Below are 26605 nucleotides of genomic sequence, written 5' to 3'. Positions count from 1 at the left end.
TGAGGCTGACTCCACTCTCCAGAGGGTGGGAGGAGCCTGGGAGACATAGAGGCTAATCCAAAAACTCCAACTGGTCCAGAATATAGTGGCACAAGTCCTTACTGGGACTAAATGAAGAGCTCATATCACAGCAGTGCTCTCCCAACTGCACTGGCTCCAGATCAGAGACTGCTCAGTCTCAAGGCTCTAAACAGTCTGGGACCCCTGTACTTACAGGATTGCCTCTTCTGCTATGTCCCCAAAAGAGCACTAAGATCTAGAGAATAGTGGGTGCTCAGGGTCCTCAGCCCCAAAGAAGTAAAATTGGCCTTGACCAGAGCCAAGGTTTTCTTGGTCCTAGCTCCAATCTAGTGGAACACTCTTCCTGAGATTAGGACCCTCCAGAGGGTCTGCAAGACAGAGTTATCCCACTAGGCTGAGGCTGGGAAATTAACATCAAGAAAAGCTGGCCTCCCTACCTACAATACAAAAATTTCACCATCCAAAAACTACCAACCGCCCAACAAAATCGAGCTCCTTCCATAAAGTTAAGAAGTTGGTTCTGATTACAAATCTGAATATCACTTAATATATAGACCTCAGTCACCTCAGAACCTAACAGAAGGAGTGGATCAGAGAATGGAAAGTCCAATACTCTTACTGTAACAATGCTTCTGCCCCATACTAGCAACAAGCTAAGTACACTGCTTGCTTTAAAATCTGCAGACTCTACTGTTTGCTCTGTGTATATTTAGTACCCACAATTACTCCGTGTATATTTAGTACCTGCAGTGAGCTTGGTTTTGTACAGAATGGAGAAATGGCATGCTCTTTATTCCTACTGAAATGTCTCCAGACAGTCTCCAGACACTTCCTTTGCCAGGGCTCTTATATGTATTAAAGAGGCCTCTAATATTATGACATCATAAGTTATCTATGGTTATAAGGATCAGATGTCTTCTAGAGTATACTAATTCAAGCAACTTGGGGGGGTGTCATAACAGGTGTGAGGAAGGACATTCTCAGATACTACAGGTCACAGAAAACTTCTCATTGGATAGTCAATCGGCATACAGTGACAGTAACAGATGAAAGTATCACCTTAAGAGTTGAATCTGTCCCTAACCTTTAGCACTGCTGATCCAAATCAGATATCGCTTTGAAATAGATGAGGGGAAAACAGAGAAGAACCAGTAGGGAGAGAGAGACCAGCTGCTTCTGTGTACTGTACTTCATATACTGACATTCAGCTGGAGTATATAAACCACAGGAGAGCAAGAAGACTGACATACTAAAGAAGGAAAGAGTGTGCAGAACGTTCATAGACAAAAATGGAGCCACTGGCAAAGGTGAAAAGGTAAGAGATATATGGTGAATCATTTTGATTTTTGTAAGAGAGTATCACAGGAGAGAGTACTGTTTTTGTGTGCCATTGTAAGTGCTCACCAGCTGAACACTTTGTAAGTGTTCAAGATGGAGACCTGCTTTGTTGATTTAATGATGATGATCAACAAACATAATTGCCACAACAGAGAAGTAGGCTGCACTGTCAATCGACAGGGACTGCTCACCTTCTTAAAGTCTCACACTGTGAAAGGGTTTTTTTGTTTGTTTTTAACAAACATTCCAACACCATCATTTGGAGGCTGGCCATACATTGCTGTGTTACCTGCAGTGAGCTGAGTTTTAGAGTGCTTACCTTCCTTGACTCTACCCACATTCTCTGGAGGGATGTTGATAGCTATCTTTTAGCCCATTGGAACACAAAGTGTTTAGTTTTATACAGTGCAGAGCCACTCCAATACCCTGTGCATTTAATGATTTGGTCCAATGCATAGATCTCATTTAAATGTTTTTTAAAGTGACCAGCCTTATGGCTTTAAAGAGGGGGCTGAAAAGGAATGGACAATACTAGGTGATTTGGCAGGACCCAGAGAACATTTAAACCTTTGGGATAATGGTTTCAATATCTTCCAGTTGGCAGCAATTCAGGTGAAGGCACAAAATTGCAAGAAAGATGGTAACATGAGTCTTTCTTTAAAAAAAATCAGAAACAGGAATCCTCCTCATTTAAGTGAAAAAACTGAATGCTCAGTCTTTCGCAATCCAGCTTTTCTCCATTCAAAATAGCATATTTAAATAATAACTGGAAAATCTTCCTGTTTGGAATATATTTGGTGGATGATCTTATGCAAATATGGGGCTTATTTGAATGCTATTATGAAAATAGTAAGATTCAAGTGAGTAGCCATGTTGATCTGAAGCAGCAGAACAAAGTTTTGGTACCTTTAAGGCCAACCAAGTTTTATTCAAGGTGTAGCTTTCATGTGCACACACACTTCCTCAGACACAATGAATGGGAGTTACCAGTCCATGCTTGTAGGCAAAGTGTGAGCAGTCAATTAGCATACAGAATCATGAAAATGTTTAACAGATTCCAGGATCAAAGAGGGGCAATAAACTTAGTTTATAAAGGAGAAAACATAGGGCTTTTCCACACGCCATAAATTTAATGTCACACTTGCCTGGTGAAGATGTTATATTCCGGCTGCTCCACATGACATTGCCAACCTCCCGTGTCTGGCCAGCAAACTGCTCACTATATCTGCCATTTTAAAGCATGTGATGGTGAATCCCAAAAAGTGGATTCACCAACCTAAAAAGCACTATCCCCCAGCAGACAACCATCAGGCCACCAACAAATGAAATGTATGGAGGCAAAGAAGCACTACATCTGCCTCCAATGTCCCGCCCTTGCACCCACCTCCCTTTTTCTGGGGGACGGGAAGCACTTTTTAAAAATGGAGAACAGCCTGGAGCAATGAATAGGTAGACAAGCATGTGATGCCAGAAAATTAAAAAAAGAAAAAATGCCAAAGTTGTAACACGAAGGATGCCTCTCTAAAGTCCCCCCCCCAAAAAAAATCAGGAATGAGATTAATGTTTAAAAGTATCAAAAGACTTGTGATTCCATAAGGGGTGGTGTTCAAAAAGCACTATGCATGTAAGATTATGTGCATAGGCATTTCAATGGAGAAGTATGGATTAAAAAAAAATTACCGAGCATCACAGGACCTTTAAAACATGGAGAAAGGGGATTGGCTGCCTGGATTGATTGACAGGTAGAAGAGAGTTATGTATAAAGCACGTTGCTCTCTTCCACCATTTCCAGCAGCAGATGTGGAGGGTGAGAAGAGCAAAAAGGTAGTAGATGAAAGCGACACAGCAAAAAGGTGAGGAGGGGCTAGGAGGCGCGAAATCATTTAGCATTATGTCATTCAGCTGGCAAACCGCTATTTACTGATGTGTGGAAATACCACTAGTCTAATCCAAGGTAAAACATAGTGAAGAAAATAAATATGACAAAATAGGAGATTGTGGAGTACTCAGAACAATTAGCTCAGATCCTACCCTAATACTCCATTAATGTCTTCAAGCATGGTAGCATCTCTACTGCATTCTCCTCTTTGAAGTGAGGTTATTGAATGTGCAAAGCCATTTCCCCTGTTCCCAGGCCACAGAAGGACATACCCATTTATCATTCCAAATTACATTCCATATCATATTCATTACAATCTTCTATTCAAATCTATTATTCCAAATAAGAGATAAAATAAAGAGAATGTGTGGCACTTTTGGGGAGACTGTTGAAAATACAGATGTAAGGGCTGAATGAGGTTAGCATATGCAGTGAGATAAGAAATCAATAACCCTGTTGAATCCTGGGGATTCCATTGTTCTGAGTGTTGTAATAACTTGCAATTCAGCAATTTCACTTTCCAATCTGTTTTTGAAGTTTCTTTGTTATAGAACAGCTGCTTTGATGTTAACCATTGAGTGTCCTGGAAGATTAAAGTGTTCTTCCACAGGTTTCTCAGCCTTGTGATTCTTGATGTCAGATCTTTCTCCATTTATCCTTTTGCAGAGGGCTTGACCTGTTTGCCCTGTGTAGCAAACAGAAGGGCACTGTTGGCATTTAATGGCATATATGATGTTAGAAGATAAGTATCTGAATAAGAAAGAGATGATGTAGATGATGTTGTTGGGTCCAGTAATGGTGTTGTGCTATACTGAATATAAGTTCAAACTATCTATTTGGGAAGGTTTTGCTTTGGAAGAGCCATAGTTTATAGGTAGTGCCTATTATTTTCAGGCTCTAAGATTTAAACCCCACCTAGTCCAGCTAAAGAGGTCTCAGGAAAGATCCCTGCTCAAATCCTTGGAGAGTCACTGACTGACAAAATAGAAAATACCTGCCTAGACAGACCAAAGTATGTTTATGCTGAGCACTATTTATGGCTTTGTACTGTGTACTATGACTGTACCTTTGAATAAAATTGTATTTTATGATCAAAATCTGATCAGTGAGCTACACTTCAGAGATTTGCCTCTCTTGAGACATATCATCCATATGGCAAGGGAATGGTAAAATCGCAGAGGGTGGTAAATTAATGACAATCTAAATTAGCCGTTAACAATGCTTTTATCATTCTGATTTCAGAGTCTGCAAAACAAAGCCAAGCAAGATTACAGATTGCCGCATAAGGGGTGGAGTATTCACCAAAGGATCTTGTCCTATGAATGGAACCAGGTGGCCTGTGGTTAGAACTATAAATGAAGATGATGACAAGTATGCCAATGACCATATGATCCCTTTTCAGAGGGTTGGGAGGTTAACTGTGGGCTGCTTGTGACAATAGAGGGATAGGCAAGTTGTTATTAAGTTTTCTGAACTATTCTCCCTTCTTTGCTATAGGAGATTAAAAAGTGAAAATTTCAAGAAAGTTACACTGTTAACCTCTTCAGATGATTCAGGTATTTCTGAAAAGCAAAGATGTTCATTATTTTTTGTTCTAATGTAGTTACTACTTGGAAAAAATATCTGCATGATGGATAGGGCAATCTTTTGATCCAGCTACAGCAGAACTGAGAATAGAACAGCTAGCTTCTCCCCCAGCTTCAAAGGCACATGATTATCAGTAGAGCCTATTATGTATATATCAGTTTTCAATGCAGTCAGTTCACCAACCCTTTTAAAACATCTTTTTACAAAACATTTAAAAAACATTCCCCTTTATGCATGAGTTGTGATACTGTGTTGGTTTTCCCCCAGAGATTATGCGCCTTAAAAAGTTCCTATGATAACTCTGGAAGGTGAATCAGAGTTGGAGGAGGGAATTCTATTGCTAGACAATAGCATTCACATTCCATCTAATGTTGTCCGCAATAAGCATTTCAATTGCAGCCAGTTTCTTTAAGACAGAGAGCTTTGGTCTGAGGAAATCATCCAGGCCGTCCTCAGGCTATTACAGACAATGGGAGACTGATTCAAATTGGATGTTCACCTGATCGCTGATACTGAGGAAGCAGAAATCAGCAGCAGGTGCCTCAAGCTCCCCCTCTCCCCATGTTCGCTGATCAGTGGTAGAGCTTTGTAGTCTCAAAAGCGTTTGTGAAAGGCTGTGGAGGAAATGCATACCCATAGGGTAATTTCTACTAATTTACATAACAATAAATGATGCCACATTAAGCATTTAAAAATAAGACATCCTTTTTGGCTGGGTTGCCAGGGCAAATGGCATATTCACATGATCGCTGACAAAGGCAGAGTATCAGCAGCAGGTGCTCGGGCTCCCTTTGGTAGACAAGGAACTGAGAGCACAAAAGGGGAGGAGTCCAAAAGCATGCTGACATTTATGAATCACAAAAAGACCATTCTCAGTGCCATAACACATTAAAAGTCACCGTAAAGCTAGTTTCGGAAGCCTCACTGCTAAAATGCTGCCAGAACTGTGGCCAGCGTTTGCAATACAAAAATGAAAATAACACGATTGGTTTCACTGCTAAAATGATGCCACATTAAGCATTTAAAAATAATCCGTTTTGGCAGTCTTTTTGCAAGTTTTCCGTGATCCATAATACACCTAGAAAAGAAAGGCAGTACAGCAACACTGACCGTTAATCTCAAGGCATCACAGTCAACTCCCCCAGTGGCTTGACCCATGCATGGTAGGCACCAATTGATTTTTCCCTTGCTCTAAATTACCCCACTTGGAAAGTATCAATCAACACATGGAGTTGAAACACTATCAAATGCAAGTGTGAAGCAAAGCATTGCTCTCCCCCTGGGAGATGAAACTCTCTCATTCTTGGTGGGCCTCAGCTTGAAAACTTGATTGCCATTGGCTGAATTCATTTGATGTAGGCTGACACTTAGGTGTTGCCTGGTATCAAAGAACTCACTAATCATGAATGCAGGAAACCTGTGGGGTGAGGTAATTCTAACCTTGCATTATGGCTTTGTCCTATGATTGGCTAGGAAGAAACATCTGATCCATGCTGGCTTGGAGACAAGGGGATGGGGGAATAAGGAGTGGTAACTTTCTCTTTGAAGAACAGGACAAAGTGCTGTCTTGCTCGAGACAGTAAGCCAATCTCTATTTTATCAATTTTGCATTGTATCTGTTATGTGTGTTGCATGTTACATGATGATAAGCTTCCTCATATGGAGTCTGAATATATATTTTTTTAGTTTTATAAAGTTTCTAATCATTTGCACACCATTCCCATATATTCTAACACCTTGACATGGGACTAGTGACTGGATTGGGACTAGGTATGCAAATGAGTAAGAACTGGAATTGATGCAACACAACTGGAGTTTGCAAAGTTTAAATTGTTTATAGAGTAGGATGGAATGGCCAGTGTCATTGTAGCAAATGATAGGCCATAATGGTATTGTGGAAGTTACTTCTGAGCAAATAGAACTGCCAGTTAACATTACTGAAGAAGACATGTATGCTGAAAGCTGGATCTTCTTCACCTTCCGACACCCACAAACATGGAATGAGGATATCGAAGGGCAACTGATGGCAATGAGATGTCATCTCCTGGGGCCCATGTGGGACATCTCGTTCCAGAGGTGCTAGAGCACTTGGGTATGAGAGGAGACTGCCAAGAGGCAGCACAAATGCACAGAAACCAGAGGTTTGTAGAACACTGCATGGAAACATTTTGAGAAGTTTGTAGCAAGGGAGGAGCAGCTAATGGCAGCCCTTGATGAGGAATGTGATCATGCCTGGGAGAAAAAGATATCCTATAGAATAGATGACAATAAGGACATTTTATTATATCTCTCAATGTTTGAATTGGCATGCCAACAATACTTGGTTTCTCCTACTAAGAGATTGCACATACGAGGGGAGAGCTTGTGGACTTATGCACAGAATGGGCCCCAAAGACAAAGGGCTATGAATACTTTAAGAGGCTGGTCAGGCAACGTTTAGGCATGTCAGAGGACCATCTCAGGCAAGAAATCTTTGGGTCTGATTTAAAACCAGAGGAGACCTATGTTATCTTTGCTTTTCTTCTCAAAAATACTCCAGAATCATTGGTTAGAAGCTGTGCATGCATAGCTGGAAGATTTATTAGTCAAAGACCAATTGTTTCAAGTTTTAGTGCCAGAGAAGGTGACCCTGATCCAGGCATGCAATCCAGCTTCTCTAGAGGAGATGGCATTCTTTGTTTATCAGCTTTCTACTTGGCCAAGAGGTGAGCAGGAGAGAGAATTAGATAAAGACTCTGAACAGCAGCACTCTGTCTTAAGACAACCACTCAAGCTTGGGGTAGTATTGAGATCCAGCCCAGAATGCCAATGATGTTACTGGACAAAAACTAGATTGGAGGAGTGTACGGAACCAAAAGAGAAGGGAAGAGAGAGGGACTTTCTGCTTATGAATTTGGAGAAGAAAGAGTTAAAAGAAGAAAAATCCATTGCCCAATTACATCATGAGTGGCTGGAGGAACTGCGTAGCGATATAGTGATATATGTACCATTCTGGCCAGTTTGGTGTAGTGGTTAGGAGTGCAGACTTCTAATCTGGCATGCCGGGTTCAATTCTGTGCTCCCCCACATGCAACCAGCTGGGTGACCTTGGGATCGCCACGGCACTGATAAAACTGTTCTGACCGAGCAGTGATATCAGGGCTCTCTCAGCCTCACCCACCCCACAGGGTGTCTGTTGTGGGGAGAGGAATGGGAAGGTGACTGTAAGCCGCATTGAGCCTCCTTCGGGTAGGGAAAAGCGGCATATAAGAACCAACTCTTCTTCTTCTACATTCCAAATCAACCTGGGGCATATGTGGATGTTCAACTCCATTCATGGAGAGGACAGCTTCCTGTTTGGTCCATTCTACACCAGACCCTTAGTTCCTGGTTGGAGGGGACTTGTTATTTTGCCATGCCATGGGAAAAGCAAAAGATGACTATAAGGCAAGATGTTAGAGGAAGGCTGCAGCTTGCAGCAAAGCCTCCTTGAGTGGAGCATTGCTGGATGCGAGTAAAGAATCCACTGCAGGCACAGACTCCCCTCCCTAAGAAGGCAGCATCAGTAGAACTTTCCCTGGAGAAGACAGAGAAAGTAGAGCAATGTCCCAAGGACTTGGAAATGAAAAAGGGACCATGATGTGTACCCTGGCTACAGGAAAGGGAGTGTACTGGCAACTATGATGAATGAGAAAGCGGGGAGGGACACTGTATTCTTCAGAAGATTTTAAAGTTGCTCAGCATAATTGCTCCATCTTGACAGAGTGTAGAAAGGAAGCTGATGGCAAGCCACAGAAACCGGGAGAGATGGGAACAAATAGGTTTATATGGAATGATAGATTGCTATACCATGAATAAGTGCCTAAAGGTGGCTTAAAGGGGACAGGGATTAGTAGACAGCTAGTGGTGACCTGAGGTTTATTAATTAATTGATTGATTTATATACCATCCCTCTTGGAAATCTTGAGGGTTGCACATGTCATACCACTCACAAGGCATTTGGGGGTACAAAAGATTCTGGCCTGGGTTTCTCATTCATTTTATTGGCCAAATATTAGTAAAAGGGAGAATTGTAGTACCTGTGAAATATGCCAAAATATGGGCTTTCCCCAGGATTATCCTAAAGTGCCTTGAAGACATTTCCCTGTGGTAGATCAAGTGTTTCAATGTGTCTCAATCAATGTTTTGGGTCCCTTTCCCAGGGACACATTCAGGCAAGCAATATGTGGTTCTCTTAGTAGATCACATATCTAGATTTCCATATGCTGCTGCCTGAAGTATTAATATCAGATAAAGGGACAAATTTCACTTTGAAATTAATGCAAAATGTTTATGAGCTTGCCAGAATTAAGCACTCACCCATGGTAGCCCATACCAAAGTTCAAATGGGATCATAGAAAGGTTTGTGCATACACTCTGAAAGATACTTAAAGCTTACACCTTGGAGTATTCAAAGAAATGTAATGTGGGGCTCCCCTCCTTGGTGTCAGCAATTAGAGATGCGCAGCAGAAACATGAGAAGGTATTACCCAAAGGAGCTAATCGGGGGGGGGGGGAGGATGGTTGGATCGCTGAAAATATTAAAGGGTGTTTGGGAAAGCAGCCAGTCTGAAGGTGACACCTCTTCCTATGTTGTGGTGTACATGTAAAATTTAAAAGCAAAAATGGAGCAGAGTAGAAAAGTATTGGGGGGTGCCTCAAACAAGCTCAGGAGTAGCAGAAACTTTATTATGACCACAAGGCTAAGATTAAGGAGTTTGTTGAGTGAGACAAAGTTCTCTTACTAAAACCTGATTATGTTAAAAAATTAGAAGTGATTTGGAGTGGTACTTCTTGGTGATAACAGAAATTGGGAAGGGATATGTGAGCTGGGATCACCGAAGGAAGTGCAAACAATGTACACCAATCGTCTTACATAGTTTTGGAAACCAAAAGCCCAGATGTTCCCAGTCCAAACCATAGAGGATGATGAGCTAGTGTCTGGATGAATGAGGAGGGGAGATGTAAATTTATCCTGAGCTCTGTACATTGGAGCAGGCTGAGTTGAAACAGATAATTGATTATTTTTGGCCACTCTTTATACTAAGTTGCCTTACTGTCCATCAAACTGAAACAAACTGAGACATAGTCCATATCTAATAAATGAGCCCATTCAGATTGGAGAGCACCTACCGTAATGGTGCCCATGAAGAAATTATTGGAAGACTAGTAAATAAGCCCGCTGCAGTCTGAATGCAGCGGGCGCTAGCGGGGCTCGCGAGTCTGGTGGGTCGTGCTGGGGCAGAGGCGGCTCAGGCTGGGGCTGCCCGTCCCACGGCGTGGCGTTCCTGTTAGTTGGAGGAGGTGACAGTGGCGGCGGCGCTGGGGAAGTGTGCTCAGCGGGCCCGAGGCGTGAGTGTGAGTGTGGTGCCGTGGTGGCGGAAATGTGGGCCGGGTGGGGCGTGTGTCTGCGGTATAGGGGCCGGCGTCGCAGCCGTGGGCGGTGCTGCGGGCGGCCGCTGCAGCAGCGGGCCCAGTTGTGGCGGAGGAGGAGGCAGCGGCAGGGCCGCGGTGGCTGGCCCTTCCTGGGCGTTCGGCAAGGGAGCGACGGGGCGGCCGGGACATGACTCGCAATTGGTCCCTAGCCACTGGCTCGCAATTGGTCCTTAGCCACCGGCCTGACAATCGGCTTCGCACCTGCCGATTGGGCCCTTCAATTGTCAGTCCGGGGGAAGGGGCCTATCCGGCATCCTTCCTCATCATGGACAGGGCCCACCCTCGGGGCCCTTACCGAATTATTTAATCTGCTCCGCTAGGAGTGGGTTAAAGATACATTATTAGAATATTGGTCTGTGTAGATTTTAGGAAATTAAACAAACTTTCCATCATGGAACATTATCCCACCCCAAGGGTAGAGATTATGACTGAGGAACTAGCAGGGGCCACCTCTGTCATCACCATAGAATTATTAGCAGGATACTGGCAGGTGCCTTTGAAACCATGGGGGCATCATCAGTTTGTGAAGATTCCTTCAGGTTGGTAAGACCTTTCAGAGGCTTTTGGACTGGGATCTTCATGGTCTAAGTTTTGCTGCAGCCTAACACCATTATACATTGCTATCTTATAATGCAACCTGGGAGGAACATTTAGATAATATAATAATGGTTCTACAAATAATTCAGCAGGATAGGCTCACTATTAAGTTATCAAAATGTCATTTCATATGTAACTAGGTAATGTACCTAGGGCATGTGATTTGGTCAAACACCATCTGACCTTAGGAGGATAAGATAAAAAGTATTGTAGATTGGCCTTTCCCTATAGCCAAGAAGGATATTCAAGCTTTCATTGGAGTCATAAATTACTCTCAGAGGTACATTCCACACTTTTCACAGATCGTTGGCCCACTTACTGATTTGTGCAAAAAGAGGTCACCTGTCAACGTCAATTGGTCCCCTGAATGTCAGGGATCATTTCACCAATTGAAGGATTGTATGATCAGGGGTCCCATTTTGATTCTGTCTAATTAGAAAGAATCTTTTGTCATCTGAACTGATGCCTCAGAAAGAGACCTCAGTGCTGCCTTATTGCAAAGAGGTATGGGGAACAAAGGGAAACTAAATAGTATAGCCTTTTAAAGCAGGAAGCTGCTGTCATGGGAGCAAGCATGTTGCACCATGGAAAAGGTGGGCTAAGCTCTCATTTGGGCCATTAAAAATTGAAACCATACTTGTGTCTTCAGTTCAGAGTGGAGATTGATCATAATCCCTTATCCTTTATTCATCAGAGGAAAGGGAGCAATGTGCATATTCTGAGATGGGCCTTGAGTCTGCAGGATTTTCATTTTCAGGTGGGATATATCAAAGGTAGTGAAAGGTTCTGGCAGATGGTTTATCTGGTCAGAGCAGGCCCCCCGCTTCCTTCTTTTATATGCTAGGGTTTGGTATTGCTTTTTGTTTGGGACTGCCTTCTGATGTTATGTTGGGGTTTTTTTTTTGAGGTTTAGATCATAATAATGAATTATGAATCTGCACCTCTTGAAGGGAGGCATGTGAAGCAAAGCATCCCCCCCCCTTCATTCTTGGCGGGCCTCAACTTGAAAGGTTGATTGCCTTTGCCTGGATTAATTCGTAGCTCAACACTTAGGCCTCGCCCAGTATCAAACAAGTCATCCTGCTCTCACTAATTATTCATGGGGTGAGTAATTCTAACCTTGAAAGTCTCATTTGTCCTATGATTGGCCGGGCAGAAACATCTGATCTGTCCCGGCTTGGAGATAAGGGGATGGGGGAATAAGGGGAGGGAGCTTTCTCTTCAAGGAACAGGAGAGCACTATCTCACTCAAGACAGTAAGTCAATCTTTATTTTATCAGTTTTGCATTGTATCTCCAATGTGTGTTACATGTTACATGATGATAAGCTTCCTCATAAAGAACTTGAGTAAATCCTGTTTAGTCTTATAAAGTCTCTGGTCATTTGCACACTGTTCCTATAGAACCTAAATCCTTAAGAGCAAGATATAAAAATAACACAAAGATATCAGCTGAAATAAACACTCTCTGTTGTATTTTGATTAAACATCATCTGTCAAATGCCTCCTAGGGAAATAGAGGTTGCTGTTCCTTAGTTCTTTCAGGGTTCCTATGTCTTTGAATGCTGCAGGGAAGCCAAATAAGGGGCAGTTTTGTGTATTCCTGTATCTCCATGCATGATAAAGCTGCACTTGTTGCATTGCTTATTTTAAGCCACTTCCCTAGGTAACAGGACCCTGCCCCAAAGGGTTCCCTCTATAGGAGCCATTGCCAGTAGATTCCTTCTTGCAACTGCTGCTGCCACAGCTTTGCTTCCAGTGTGGGTGAGGAATGGCTGCTTGGTTACCTGCAGAAAGATAAGGAGAACATGGTGATAGTGAGCATAGTTGAAATCACCGGCAACATATAGATTTAGGTGGGTAGCTGTGTTGGTCTGAAGTAGCAAAACAAAATTTGAGGCCAGTGGCATCTTTAAGACCAACAAAGTTTTATTCACGGAATAAACATTTATGTGCACACATACTTCATTGGATACATTGAAATGGAAGTTGCCAGTCCATAGGTATAGGTAGAGGATGAGCAGCAAATTAGCATCCAGCATAGTAATGTTGTTTTGACCGAGGCAAGGACTAACCTGGAATAACAAGCTCAGTTTATATGGTCACCATTTGTTGGGGTTTAATACCGGGGAGAAATGTCACAGGGTGTCTGTTGTGAGGAGAGGAAGGGGAAAGTGTTTCTAAGCTGCTTTGGGACTCCGGGTAGTGAAAAGTGGGATATAAAAAACCAACCCTTCTTCTAAATTGTGGAATGCTACGCATAATTAACTGAGAATAATCACTTTTTGCCTAATAGATAAGTTTGAAAAGGTCCCCAGCTTCTGGAAATCAAAAGTGTGCCAAAGAGTAACTAAATGCTAAATAACACAATTTCTTGACACTTCTCCATGTATAAAGTTCTGTTATTTCCAATGGAGTTTCTTCAATATTATTTTGCATAACATGATCCGCTTGGTTTTTGCACTGTCAATGCACCGCGTGGTTTTGCACTCCATTGTGGCATGTGATGAGTGATATTTCTCTCCATCTATTAATGGCTGCCAAATCCAGCTTCACTTCCCAAAGAGCTCTGTACAATGAGGCCCATGAGAAGCTTAACAGCGGAGGAATACGTAAAGACCTTCCAGTCATTCCTAGACCATTCAACAGAACACCAGTGCATGGACCAATTCAATAAGAAGGAGCTGCCAAATATAGTAGCCAGGTAAGGAACAATTTCAAAATGTTTGGAAAAGATAGAACATAGTGTCAGCACTTAAATTGATGGTCAAATGCTTATGGCTTCCTATTCTCCCATTGCTGTAGATCACCTCCATGGATCCAGTTTGGGGAGGATAAAACTGCCTTCATCTATTTATGTATTGATTAATATATTCGTTAGATTAATTTAAAATGATACTACTCTGTCACCAAATGTTCTTTATTTTTCTCCCATTATGGTCAATTTGTGTCAGGAAGATAATTTAAACCAAATCTCTATACCACCCCCCTAAATTTTTCTATTGTTCAAGATGGAAACAAGCCTCCTAGAATGATTGTCATTCAATAAGCTAATTCCATTAATTCCAATGGGCCTTATTCCCAGGTAAACATATAAAGTTGCACTCCTAGTGTTGGTAAAATTCCAGTCCCAAGAACACTTATAACATGCAATAACAACACTGTTTCCGACAAACAGTTTCTCGGCCATTATATGGAACACATTCCACGGAATGGATGAGGCGGCAGCTAGTGAGGGCCGGTGCCAAGCCCTGCTGGCTGCACCACCACTGTGCCACTCTTCTGAGGCCGTCCCTGCTTTCCTGAGGGTGGGACCAGTCTTGGAAGACAGTTGGTGGTACAGAGCACCAAGTGGGGCTCAGCGCTGTGCCTTGCTGCTCTGCTGCTGCCACTGCAGGCCATCTTCCAAGGCCGTCCCCACTCTCCTGAGAATGGGACTGGCCTCGGAAGATGGGCAGCAGCAGAGCACCGAGCAGGGCTCAGCAGTGGACCTCACTGCTCTGCCGCTGCTGCCCATCTTCTGAGGTCGCTCCCGCTTTCTTGAAGGTGGGACTAGCCTCAGAAGACAGGCGATGGTGGCACAGCCACTGCCTGGGTTTCCATGGTAGGTGCGGCAGCTGCCTCGGCATTCTCTGCCAGCTGCCTCCCTATCTCTTCTGGCATGCTCCCTGGGGCAGGACTATGGAAATCATGTCCGTAGCCATTTCCACCAGAAGATGTGTTCCACATCTTTAACCGCTCCTGCGGTTAAATAAAAGGGTAAGGCCACCTGGGGAGGAGTTAGGGCGGGCCCTGTCCAGGATAAAAACTCAGAGGGCCCAATCAGGAGCCACAAAGCGGCTCCTGATTGGGCCCTCCAAGTGTCCATCCAGGGCCAAGCAGCCAATGGGGAGGCACGCGAAGCGCCTTCCTATTGGCCCCTCACCAGGACAGACCAAAATTCCATTCACCCAGCCCAGTCTGGCTGCCAGTCTGCTCCTGACCACTGAAGGGAGAGGAGGTCAGTAGGGCTGCCAAGAGGGATGAGAACAGAGGCTGCGCCAGCCCTTTTCACCTCAAGGCTGTCCTAACTGTCATGTCCAACTGCAAATTGCCTCAGAACCCTGACAGAGCTGGCAGGAGGCTGCAGAGTACTCCCCCCCTTTCAGGCCTGCTGCGAAGGAGCCTCTGACAGGCCTTAACTGAGGGAAGGAGGCCTTTCCAAGAGCAATGCAGGGGAATCTGAGGGCCTTCCTTTTGAGGGGGGGGACTTTCCCCTTCTACCAAACAGTTGCCTGACAGGGAGGCCACAGAAAAGCCCCTTCTCACTTAAAATACTGCTCTGGCCGGGGGTTAGACACAGCCAAGCCATGTGTCTTTCTTCTTTGCAACTCTCTGCAGGTTTGAGGCCACTGCACAGCGTTATTCTGCGGAGGAAACTGGCTCTTTTGTCTCCTTGTGTTGTCTGCACAACAACCCTGTGCAGTAGGCCTCAACATTCAACCCCATGCCCTTACAGACTGGACAACTCCTCCCCTTCCTCTTCCCACTGCCAAGCTCTAGCACCCATTGTATTCTTGAAGACAACGGGCTTTGCCCCTTGTCAATAATATTTTCCTTTCCAAAGTTTTAGGATCTTTTGTGAATGCATTAATTGCAAAAACAAGCAGATAGATAAACTAAAGTAAAACATGATCTAATAATAAATGCTTATAATTTCAGTCTTGGAAATGGAAATTCTACTATCAACGTGCTAGGTGTGGGAAGTGGCACAGGTAAGGCATACACATTTTAAGGTAAAATTATACAGTATCTCAGTCATGATTTTTTTGTTGGAATAGGCTTCTTGTGGGTAACAAGTGGCCATATTTAAAAGGTTTTTACTGTAGCAATGTACTGTGTTTCACTGTAAGTTTACCAGTTTGTTAAATTAAATATTGCTTCCATCTGTACAGGCCAGCACAGATATCAGAACAACATTTTAACCAAACACACACAAACTGTAAAATACCACCAGGTCTGGTCCTGACCTGGATAATCCAGGCTATCCTGATCTCATTAGATCTCAGAAGCTAAGCAGGGTTGTTTTTGGCTAGTATTTGGATAGGAGATCTCCAAGGAATATCATGGTTGTGACATGGAGGCAGGCAATGGCAAACCACCTCTGAATATTGGTTGAAGAAGAGCTGTTTTTTATACCTTGTTTTTCACTACTCAAAGCAATCTCAAAGTGATTTACAGTTGTCTTGCCTTCCTCTGCTGTCAGCAGTCACCCTGTGAGTTCAGCAAGTTGCAGAAGTCTAGTCTAAACCATTGCATGGATCACTGTGGCTAGGTATACTGGGGCCAAGCAGGGCTCTATTAATTTGGCCTGGCGGAGGTGGTACATTGCCAGCCACACTACTCTTGTGACCTGAGCCTCCATTGAGAGGGAAGCATCTAGGATCACACCCAGGTTCCTGTTGGAGCAAGCTGCTCATAGCTGCATACTGTCCAGGTTGGGCAGATGCACTTCCTTTCTTGGACCCTTCCTGCCCAGCCATAGAACCATGTCTTTAAAGGATTGAGCTTCAGACAATTCTGATAGATCCACCTTGTCTCTGCTTCTAAGCAGCTGGCTAATACTTTTGGGGGAGAATCTGGGTGGTTATCCATCAGTAGGATGGATGGCCTATAAAACTAGAAGCTAATGATATGCAGGTGCCTGTTGTTGCTTATGTGGAACATCTAAAGCTACACTATGAGTTATAGACTGTGATTTTGAAAAGGCAAGGTTCTTAATAAAGATTTCATGTGCATTTATTGTATAGGAGGACAAGACTTGAAAATGATCAGAACAATCCAGTCCAAGCATCCGGGAGTCTTCATTAAAAATGAAGTCATAGAGCCTAACCCACAACATATTCTGGCATACAAAGGTATATCATTGCATAACCATCACCAGAAGATATCAGAACATATTTTGCCATATTAAATTTCTTTGGTGGTTTTTTCCCATAAACAGAAGCAATTAAGAATTCTTCTGATCTCAACAATGTCTCATTTACCTGGCACCAGTTGACATCCATGGAATATGAAAAGCAGGCAAAGGGGTGGAATACCGGGAAGAAATATGACTTCATACACATGATCCAGGTAAATTCTTCATCAACCATATAAGATTTCCTAGTATCTATGGTACTATCTCATGCCTTTTAATTTGTTGGCTTGCAGAGACTTGAGCGGGATAATTTCTCTACCTTCACTTTCCCCATTTAACTGCTTCACTATTCCACCTACTGTCAAATGTTTTCAGTCCTCATTAAGCTGGCTTTTAAGGATTTCCCCCACCCCTTTTGATTGAGTAAGCCATATCTTTCTACATCTCTGAGGAGTTCCTCGAGTGCATAGAGATGCGTAACTTATACAAATATATCTTCATAATGGATGAACACTTTATTTATTTTCTTAATTTATTGACCCCCTTGCTTCCCAAACTAAAACAGTCAGACAGCTGAGAACTCCCAAACAGGACATTTTCATCAGTTTGTTTTTTAAGAGCCCCAAAGAGATTGGACAGCCCCGCCTCTCCCCTCCCCCTAAAAAGAGAACCTATCTTGTAAAAAGAGGACATTGATAACCCTACATGAAAATACCACAGGAGTGCCATAAATCAGCTGTGACTTGATAGCAAAAAAAGGGCATGACCTACCATAATATCAAAAGTGATGAACAAATTCAATAGAAGGCTGATTAAATTCATTATGATTCATGGCCACTTACACTGGGGGGGGGGGCTAGTCCTTAATGTACCAGAGAACTCTTGTTTTATTTTCCTGTCTCACCTCTGGTTATCCTGGATCTGTGACTTTTGCCATCCATACAAGTGTCAGCCAGTTTTACCATTAAATTCGCCCATGATGTTTGGACCAAATGTGTTGCAGAAGCATTAAAAAAAATCCCAGTGTAGCATAGAAGTGGTGACAGCTTCTTTTGTTACGTGCTAAATACATCTTGCCTGACAGAGATCAAAAAAGGAGCTTTTCCCTTCAGGTGGAATATTTTCTAAATACCATTAGTCAGAATCCTTCCATGGTTTTCATGAGTTTGAAGGTGATGCTGATGGCTCATTTAAATAGAGCTTCTTATCCAGACTAGGCTTGATCACTCCCCATCCTGAGGAATTAATATAGTGAAGAGGGAGTCATTTTGAGTTGTCAGACAGCTTCTTTGCTCCAGCAGCAGCAGCAAAACTGGAGGAGGGAGGTGGCAGCATCACTTCTGGTTGTATGTTGCTTCCCACCCTCCATTTTTGCTCCCACTGGAGAGAAGAGCCGTGATGGGGTCGGGAATTTGGGATGGTATTTTATTTATTTAATTGTATTTACTGTGTGGCATGTTTATGGCATAGTCTGGTAGCCAAGCAAGAGATGTCTGGAGGTGGCTTCCCATTGCCTGCCTCTGCATCATGGCCCTAGTGTTACTTGGAGGTCTCCCATAGAGAGCCTAGCCAGGCTCAACCCTGCTTAGCTTCCAAGATCTGACTAGATCAGGCTTGCCAGGTATACCCAGATGAGGGCTTGGAGCTGGAAATTGCCTGTTGTCCTGGGTATCCTGGTAGGCCTAGAATCACCCCTTTTACTATTTGGTGCTGAGCTGCTATAAACAGATGTTGTCAAGGGGGAAAAGAAGTAAACTGACCTCAGTCAGGACTCAATGCCATTGAAACCAGTTTGGAAAAAGTCATTCATGGGATTTAGTTATGAGTAACTGGGAGCAGCACAGAAACTAAGACAGAATTAAAGGTAAAGGTATCCCCTGTTCAAGCACCGGGTCATGTCTGACTCTTCGGGTGACGTCCTCCAGCGTTTTCATGGCAGACTCAATATGGGGTGGTTTGCCAGTGCCTTCCCCAGTCATTACCGTTTACCCCCCAGCAAGCTGGGTACTCATTTTACCCACCTCGGAAGGATGGAAGGCTGAGTCAATCTTGAGCCGGCTGCTGGGATTGAACTCCCAGCCTCATGGGCAGAGCTTTCAGACTGCTGCCTTACCACTCTGCGCCACAAGAGGCTCCTAAGACAAAATTAAGGTAGTATTAAAATGGGAAACCCAGGAGAGAAAGCAGCTCTAAGACTACTCTCTGCTTACAGTTTCAGAGGTCGCCCCTGCTGGAAACGGATGAATCAGCAGAGACTGCAGCAGAATGTTGATTGGGGAGATGCGGCCTTGGGGAGGGGGAGAAAATCCCATCTGCTCCAGGAAGACTGTGTATCGGGCACACATTTCTAAGATAAAACAGAGAAAATCCCCTTTCAGATATTGTGGGGAGAAAGTGGGCTGACTCCATAGCTGAGCCTGAACTTTGGGGAAACAGTGAAGATGGGGGGGGGTGAACTGCACCCAGAATATGGTTAGATGTGCAGTTAAAAAACAGTTGAATGAATTTCAGACCCACCAGAAAACCCAGTGCATAATTGACTCTAGAAATCCTAGAGTGGGTTAGGGGTTGCTGGCAGGAGGTCTCCCACTATATTGGGAAATCTGGTGACCCTAAATTCCACACTGTTCAAATAACTGACAGATTTGATTGCAAGTAGCTTCTCTCCAATCCAATTCCACCCCCCCCCCCAAAAAAAAAAATATGTGGCAGATTGTTGTTGAAGGAATACAGTAGCCTCTCCTGTTTTGTCTCTGGAAAATTGTTACTGTTTGGAGAGCTAATAGGACTGTAAAATTACGTTGTTGAAAATTAATTCCTTATGGATGGCAAAGGGACTTTCCATGTTGAGTGTTTGCCACAGCTTTTGGTGTTCTCCCTCCCTTACATACTGTATGGTTTCCTGGTTATTGCTTTCCTGTCTTACTTGTCACAGGGATCCATATTGCAATATTGCATATTGTATTGCTGTGGTGTTTCAGTTCATAAAATCAATCAATAAACATCTCATTCTTCACAAACTAAAACTAAAATGACATTTGAAAATAATTCCACAACTGTACCTAACACAGTGGGGAAATTGGTTTCCCATTAAAGGAAGTAGGTGCCTGTGATACTCTTAATCATGAAAACATACATATGTCGGAAGTGCTGATCGTTCTTCTGTAAGCTAATTTTAGGTGTGCTGGGAACAGATTGAAGTGCTAGAACAATGTACCCATGGGTCTGAGGACAAACCATGGCAGGACCCAAAAACAAATGTATATATTTCTTGTAATAACTTCACAGCTCTAATTTTATCCCAAACACTGAATAACATCCCTTATGCTTGCCTTAAGAAATAAATATCAACATATCCAGAGGAACATAAACCAACCTGGAAGTTTAAATTTTCATATAGAAATCAGACCGAAGCTTCTTTTTTTTTAATCTTGGTTTGGTGAAGTGAAGCGGAGAGCCAACTTGCCTTGGAGAAAGGAGTCATGGGGAACTCCGTGCATGTCCTTCCTGAAGTTTAAAAATCCAGATGCTTCCTGACTCTTTTGGATTCTGTCAAATTCAATCCAAGGAAAAGGGTGCTTTGGACCCTTTTGGAGATGGCCTAATCGATTCAGGCCAAACCTGAAATGGTCTGAATTCTCCCCCCCCCCCATGTGCATGACTATTCAGAAGTTCTCAGTGCCACTTGCAATGCTAACACTATGTTTAGTTTTCATAGTTGCAACTGTCTCTTTTAGATGCTGTACCGTGTCGAGGATATTGCAAGTACTATCAAGTTTTTCCACAGCTGCCTCAATCGTTATGGTAAACTTCTGATTATAATTCTATCAGGTAAAAGTATTTAAATGTATTGACTGTTTTTATAGAGCTTCTGCTACATTAATTCAGTAGATTTCAGATTCTGTTGGCTTAAAAAAATCAGGTATTTTATTTGGAAATGAATGAACATCCACATTCATTCAAGGCACTGGAGTAAAAAAAAAAAAGAATCAGCTGACAGTCTGATTCTTAGAGGGTATTTGGGACACATACCTGCTTTGGGGCTACTTGGTCAGGGCCCCCTCCCACCCTTGCAAACACACACACACAGATACCCTCCTCCCCCCTTTTCCCCACTTTCCGTTGGCTCCCCAACCTCCTCCTTGGTTCCTCCCCCTCCCTCTTTTGCAAACACACAAACACACACACAAACAGACAAACACCTACAGAGACTCCCTTCCTTCCCATTTCCGTCCTTACTTGTTGTTTTCCCAACCTCCCCCTTGGTTCTTCCCCCCCTCACTGCCAAGGCCCCCTACATATTCCGGCACACTACATGGGTGGGACTATGGACATCATGTCCATATTCATTTCCATTTGACGAGGCATGCCAGAAGATGTGTCCCACATTTAAAAAAATCCTCAAAGTGGATAATAATTAATGGTGAACCAATGCCATTTGCGAAAGGGTCCTGTGACACCCATGAGCCATATTTTTTGCTGAGCTCTTACAGTTCAGTTTGACCACCAGTCATTCACACAGGAGAGACTGCCTTTTTAATTAAAGGTAAAGGTAAAGGTATCCCCTGTGCAAGCACCGAGTCATGTCTGACCCTTGGGGTGACGCCCTCCAGCGTTTTCATGGCAGACTCAATACGGGGTGGTTTGCCAGTGCCTTCCCCAGTCATTACCGTTTACCCCCCAGCAAGCTGGGTACTCATTTTACCGACCTCGGAAGGATGGAAGGCTGAGTCAACCTTGAGCCGGCTGCTGGGATTGAACTCCCAACCTCATGGGCAGACAGCTTCAGACAGCATATCGCTGCCTTACCACTCTGCGCCACAAGAGGCTCATGCCTTTTTAATTAATGGAATGGAAATTAATGTAAAAAAAAACCCAAAATAAAAATGTCATCATTTTGCCCCCTTTCTTTGTCTGGGCTTCTTATAGAATTCCTACATTTAAGGTTGGCCTTGACATTCTTCCAGAATTACTGCATATCCCCAGACCTCAGAGTTAAATTTCACTGGAGGAAAGAGCTTTGAGGGGGGCAGACTCCATGATATACCACAATGCAGGGGTCTCCAACCTTTCTGAGCCTGTGTACACCTTGGAAATCCTTACCCAGATTGGTGGGTAAGGCACAACCACAAAAGAGAGAGAGAGCAAACCACAACACGGCAGAGACTATGGTTATGTATAATGCTAATAATAATTCTTGAACATTTCAGGCAGGTCCTCTGCTTAACAGGGTACCATTTAACCTGCAGATCTCATCAGATCTGCAGTGGCCACTCATATGCCCTTATATGCAATTCTGTACAGTTTTCAACAAGAAGGCAATGACAAACATAATTGTGAAGTCCCTTATTGTCCAGCTTTTAAAGCAAAAGCTACATATCATCCGCTGAAGAACTGATGCTATGGATCAGACACTTGCTTGAATTAAATACAGATTTTAGGAGAAAGGCTGAACAACATTGTATTGCATATTCCATGTTTTGGAACAATAACAGGTAATGTGTAATGCATTTTGTCTACTGACTAAGCCAGTACTTCTTACCCTTCTAATGCTGCACATTTATCACACGTATCCAACTCTAATCTAGTAGTCTGTCCTTTGACATGCCAGTAACAGCAGATGCAGCTCACACCTCATCCCAAGTGATGCCTCAGGGTCAGGCCTCACATCTGGATTTGTTCACTGAAGAGCTTCTGTTTTAATGCTGTTTTTTTCCTCTCAACATATGGACAAATATCACGAGGAACATAGTACCTTTCAAGCTTTCTGTTTCAAGCAGCAAGCTGGTGCATCTGCCCCCAAGCAAGACTGATTGTCAGTAAATGGGCCAGCTTGCTTCTGAAAAGGCAAGCGGTTGGCCCTGCCCTTCTGATTTGCTCTTTTTCACTCTTCATTGCTTCTGTGCTGATCTGCTGGACATGGCTTGAGCTGACTAAGAACAACTTTGGATATGATCATTCTGAAGTAAAGACAAAAAGGCACATGACTCATTGTGCATAACAGGAGCTTGCTTCTTTACTCATTCCAGGAGGATAAGAACCAGAGTCTGACCGCTTGATCCTAATCATATGGATCTAATGATATTAGTCCTTTTAGGGGCAAAAATAGCTGCTAACAATACCCATTATTTGTACCTGTGGACATGGGCGCCATTTTGGAGTTGAACCTGACTGTTTAAAAATTCTGCAAGGGCCAAATCCTGATTGGGCCTGCAGAGCAGTAGGACCTTGTTCCCACATGCCTCTTCAAGTGCAGAAACAGAATGCTTTGGCACTTGAAATGGTGCGTGGGTGGGAGGGAGGGAGGGAGGAAGCAAAATTGCCTGGTCGTGGCATAGTGTAAGCCCAAGCAGTATTGGATCCATGTGGCATTTTTAAACAACCATGTTCAACTCTAAAATGGTATCAGTGATCATGGATCTAATGTTACAGACTTGTAGACATTGTAAAGTCTAGTTTGGCCCTTAGTGAAGCAAATATCAATGCTTGAAGTGTGCCTAAAATGGTGGCTTAGTTTCAGATCAAAACTACCAGTGGTGCTGGGGATCAGACTCTTCAGATGCATATTGTGCCAGACAGGCATTTAGTTGAGGCGAAGGCAGTTGAGGTCAGAAGCCCTTCCATGGCTTAGCCATGATGGCAGGTTCCCATGAACATCTTCTCTGAGGCACTAGTGGGAGTGGGATGAGGATTAGTACTTCATCACTCAGGTGGGAGAGATTTTAAGGGGTTTTGTTTTATCATTTTATTCTGGAGTTTTATCATTGTAACTCACTGCGAGCCAGCTTTTTGGGAGTGGCAAGTAATAAATGAAAAATCAATCAATAAATAAAGAGGTATGATGGTATGGATGACATAGTTTGAGGTTTGCATACTGGGAATATCTCCTCCTTGCAACATTTTCCTGGTGGGAAATGTCCCACTGGCCCTTTAAAAGTTCTAACGAGGAGGAGACAGGCCCAATATGGAGGACTGTACTTTTTCTCTCTCCCCTGGAGCTAAAATAGCCCCAAGGACTCACTTCAGACTGGCTAATGGTGTCTGGGAGAAGAGTTGAGGCTTCCTATTCTCTAGTACTATAGTCTCTCCTGTTCATAGAATCATAGAATCATAGAGTTGGAAGGGGCCATACAGGCCATCTAGTCCAACCCCCTGCTCAATGCAGGATCAGCCCTAAGCATCCTAAAGCATCCAAGAAAAGTGTGTATCCAACCTTTGCTTGAAGACTGCCAGTTCCCAGGATACTTACTGTTTGCAGCCAAATTACAATGACAAAGCACAAGCCCATCATACTACATAGAGAGTTCCTTTGATTTAGTATAGTATTTAGAACAGTGGCACTGACATCTGTGGTTACTGTCAACTAATGGAGCCACATTTGCTTCCACTCCTGGCATGGGACCTGCTCCTTGGAGAGGCGTGCAGCTTACCTGTTCTTCTGGTGCCAGGTGTTTCCAGGTGGGAACCACATGTCAATCACATGAGCCTTACCCAATTACCTGCAACATAGTTCAGGAGCCATAATGGGGAACAATGCTCAGCAGATCCACAGATGGCATGTCAAAGAGCCCCAAGTGGTTCCAAACCATTGCATATCACTGATTTAGAGGTACTAACAATTCCCTCTGGTGCGTTTCAATAGGTGACAGTGGATGGGCTTCTATCTGGAAGAAATACCGACATTGTCTACCCCCAACTGACACCGGCCACTACATCACAGCCAATGACATCAAAGTCATCTTGGAAGAAATGGCTCTCAAATACGAGGTGTATGATTTCCCTTCTGTTTGGGATATCACTGAATGTTTTATTGATGGAGATACCACTGGAGGTCATACACTAGACTTCCTGACAGGGACAAAAGACTTCATGAACACGGCTCCCTTAGGTCTTAAGCAACAGCTTCGACAAGCTCTGGACCAACCCGAATGCAGTACCAAGAAGGAGGGGAGGATTTTATTCAGAAATGATTTGAGCATGATTGTGGTCAGTTCCTAATAGCAGGAGAAACATCACAGGGTGTGTTCCTCTGTTTTGATAGGGACAGAGCAAACAAGTCTGCAAAGAATCCATTGTAAAGTTTGAAGGAACTTGTTCAGGACTGGAGGGATGAAGTATAAAGCCTCATAGATGTGAAATGTATTTTTAGCAGATCCTTTGAGGCTTAAAAGACACTTTAACACAGGGGTAGTCAAACTGCGGCCCTCCAGATGTCCATGGACTACAATTCCCATGAGCCCCCTGCCAGCGAATGCTGGCAAGGGCTCCTGGGAATTGTAGTCCATGGACATCTGGAGAGCCGCAGTTTGACTACCCCTGCTTTAACATCACCATCCCTGCCATCAGCGTAATATGGGCAGCTTGTAATTTGTAAAGATTTCAGTGTTTGTATGTTCATATTGTGTTCTTCCTCTTAAAAATATATAATTTCACATTCGGGGTTAATATTTGCCTCTGAGATCATAAATCCGTGGTGCAGCTTTCAGTTAACAGCTTGCCTGGCTCCACCCCCAATTTCTCCCTGAGGTTGTTGCCGGTGGCCTGACAACCATAGGCATCTGGCTTCAACTGATGGATCCCCCCAGAAATCATGGCATTTGCAAAGGAGCCTGCATTTGTTCACAGTTCAGCACTCAGAGTTTCACGCGAATTCACAGTTCAGTGCAAACGAAAAGTAATCTGGCTGCAGACCGCAAGAACAGACACCTGGTGGTTCAGCCTGTGCTGTCGTTTGGGACATCAACAGGCTCACCCACTTCCTCCTTCCTCTCTTCATCAAGAACTGGTATGTAAGAGTGGTGACCTTTAATCTGCAGAGCTGGGTTTGATTCCCCACTCTTCCTCCCCCTGCAGCCAGCTGGGTGATCTTGGGCCAGTCTCAGTCCTCTCTTAACCTCACCAAACTCACAGGGTGTCTGTTGTGGGGGGAAGAAGGATAGGTGATGGTAAGCCCCCTTTGAGACTCCTTTGGGTAGTAAAAAGTGAGGTACAAACTCCCAGCTCTTCTTCTTTAGCACTCTGCAGTCATGAGCTCTGTCCATTTTACTGCAAGTGGGAACAGATAAGGTACCTCTAAAAGCTTTTGTCCTTGAAGATTTCAAGCCTTTCATGGACATGGGAGGGAGGGGGGGAAAGGGGATGTAGAGAAGCTATGAAAATGATGTGGCAGAGAAAGGGTCGAACTGTGAAACTAGAGTGGAAAATACATATCCGCAATTAATTCAGAGGCAATTCTCCCGGGAGTTTGTGCAATTAAAATGGAGGCGCTAAGCAAGGGTAAGGAAACACAAAAATAGCACACTGCCCATATTTTATATGCAATTGTTTCATTTGTTTCAAAGAAATATTTTACAAGTGAGGAGGTTTGTCATTATGCTGCTTAATTATGAAAATTAGCCTCTCTGTCTCATTTCCATGCCTGTTTTGTGTCATCGCGTATAACACCTTCTGTGTTTCTGTGGGAAGCCTTGATTGACTTCTTTCACATTCCCTCTAAAGTTGCAGCTCAAGTGTGGCCACTAGAGGGCTATGCAGCTCAGCACATTTGATCAGCTAGTTTACAAAACTTTCCTCCAGTTTAGACTGAAACATGAAGGTGGTGGCAGCACGGCTGGTTTCTCTTCACTGGACAAGTCAGACATATTTCAGGCACCATGATCTCATCTACTTTTGGAGTCCATGACAAATACGTTTATCAGTGGCTATTAGCCATGGGAAAGATCATGGCAGCCGGCCCTCTCAATTCCTGGCAAATAGATGGGGAAGAAATGGAGATAGTGACGGATTTTATTTTCCTTGGCTCCAAGATCACTGCAGATGGGGACTGCAGCAA

General features: G+C 43.6%; 2 protein-coding genes across 2 annotated transcripts in view; one reads left to right on the top strand and one right to left on the bottom strand.

Annotated features, from left to right (window-relative positions):
* Positions 1 to 1159: 1159 nt before the first annotated feature.
* Positions 1160 to 24960, top strand: LOC143829392 (carnosine N-methyltransferase 2-like). The gene is made up of 9 exons (XM_077320188.1): positions 1160 to 1336; positions 4481 to 4609; positions 4736 to 4794; positions 13425 to 13578; positions 15576 to 15628; positions 16664 to 16771; positions 16858 to 16988; positions 20511 to 20604; positions 24416 to 24960. The coding sequence occupies exons 1-9, from the start codon at positions 1311 to 1313 to the stop codon at positions 24769 to 24771; spliced, it is 1110 nt and encodes a 369-aa protein (XP_077176303.1). The 5' UTR covers positions 1160 to 1310; the 3' UTR covers positions 24772 to 24960.
* Positions 12171 to 26605, bottom strand: part of LOC143829393 (uncharacterized) — a 44336-nt gene continuing 29901 nt past the window's right edge. Inside the window, exons 3-4 of the mRNA XM_077320189.1 lie at positions 18984 to 19120; positions 12171 to 12661 (exon numbers count right to left, since the gene is read on the bottom strand). Coding sequence (XP_077176304.1) covers positions 12524 to 12661; positions 18984 to 19120 — 275 coding nt within the window. The 3' untranslated portion in view covers positions 12171 to 12523. The remainder of the gene's footprint in view (positions 12662 to 18983; positions 19121 to 26605) is intronic.

This window comes from Paroedura picta, chromosome 2 (assembly GCF_049243985.1).
Source record: "Paroedura picta isolate Pp20150507F chromosome 2, Ppicta_v3.0, whole genome shotgun sequence".
Taxonomy (NCBI): Eukaryota; Metazoa; Chordata; class Lepidosauria; order Squamata; family Gekkonidae; genus Paroedura; species Paroedura picta.
The sequence above is the reverse complement of the archived record's forward strand: the minus strand, read 5'-3'. Positions and strand labels throughout refer to the sequence as shown.

What these genes read in the sequence shown, in the direction of transcription:
- LOC143829392 (XM_077320188.1), top strand. Translation starts at nt 1,311, where the DNA reads ATGGAGCCACTGGCAAAGGTGAAAAG. An exon ending in AGGTGTGGGAAGTGGCACAG is followed by an intron (nt 15,629 to 16,663) that starts GTAAGGCATACA and finishes TTTATTGTATAG; the next exon opens with GAGGACAAGACTTGAAAATG. An exon ending in ACTTCATACACATGATCCAG is followed by an intron (nt 16,989 to 20,510) that starts GTAAATTCTTCA and finishes TGTCTCTTTTAG; the next exon opens with ATGCTGTACCGTGTCGAGGA.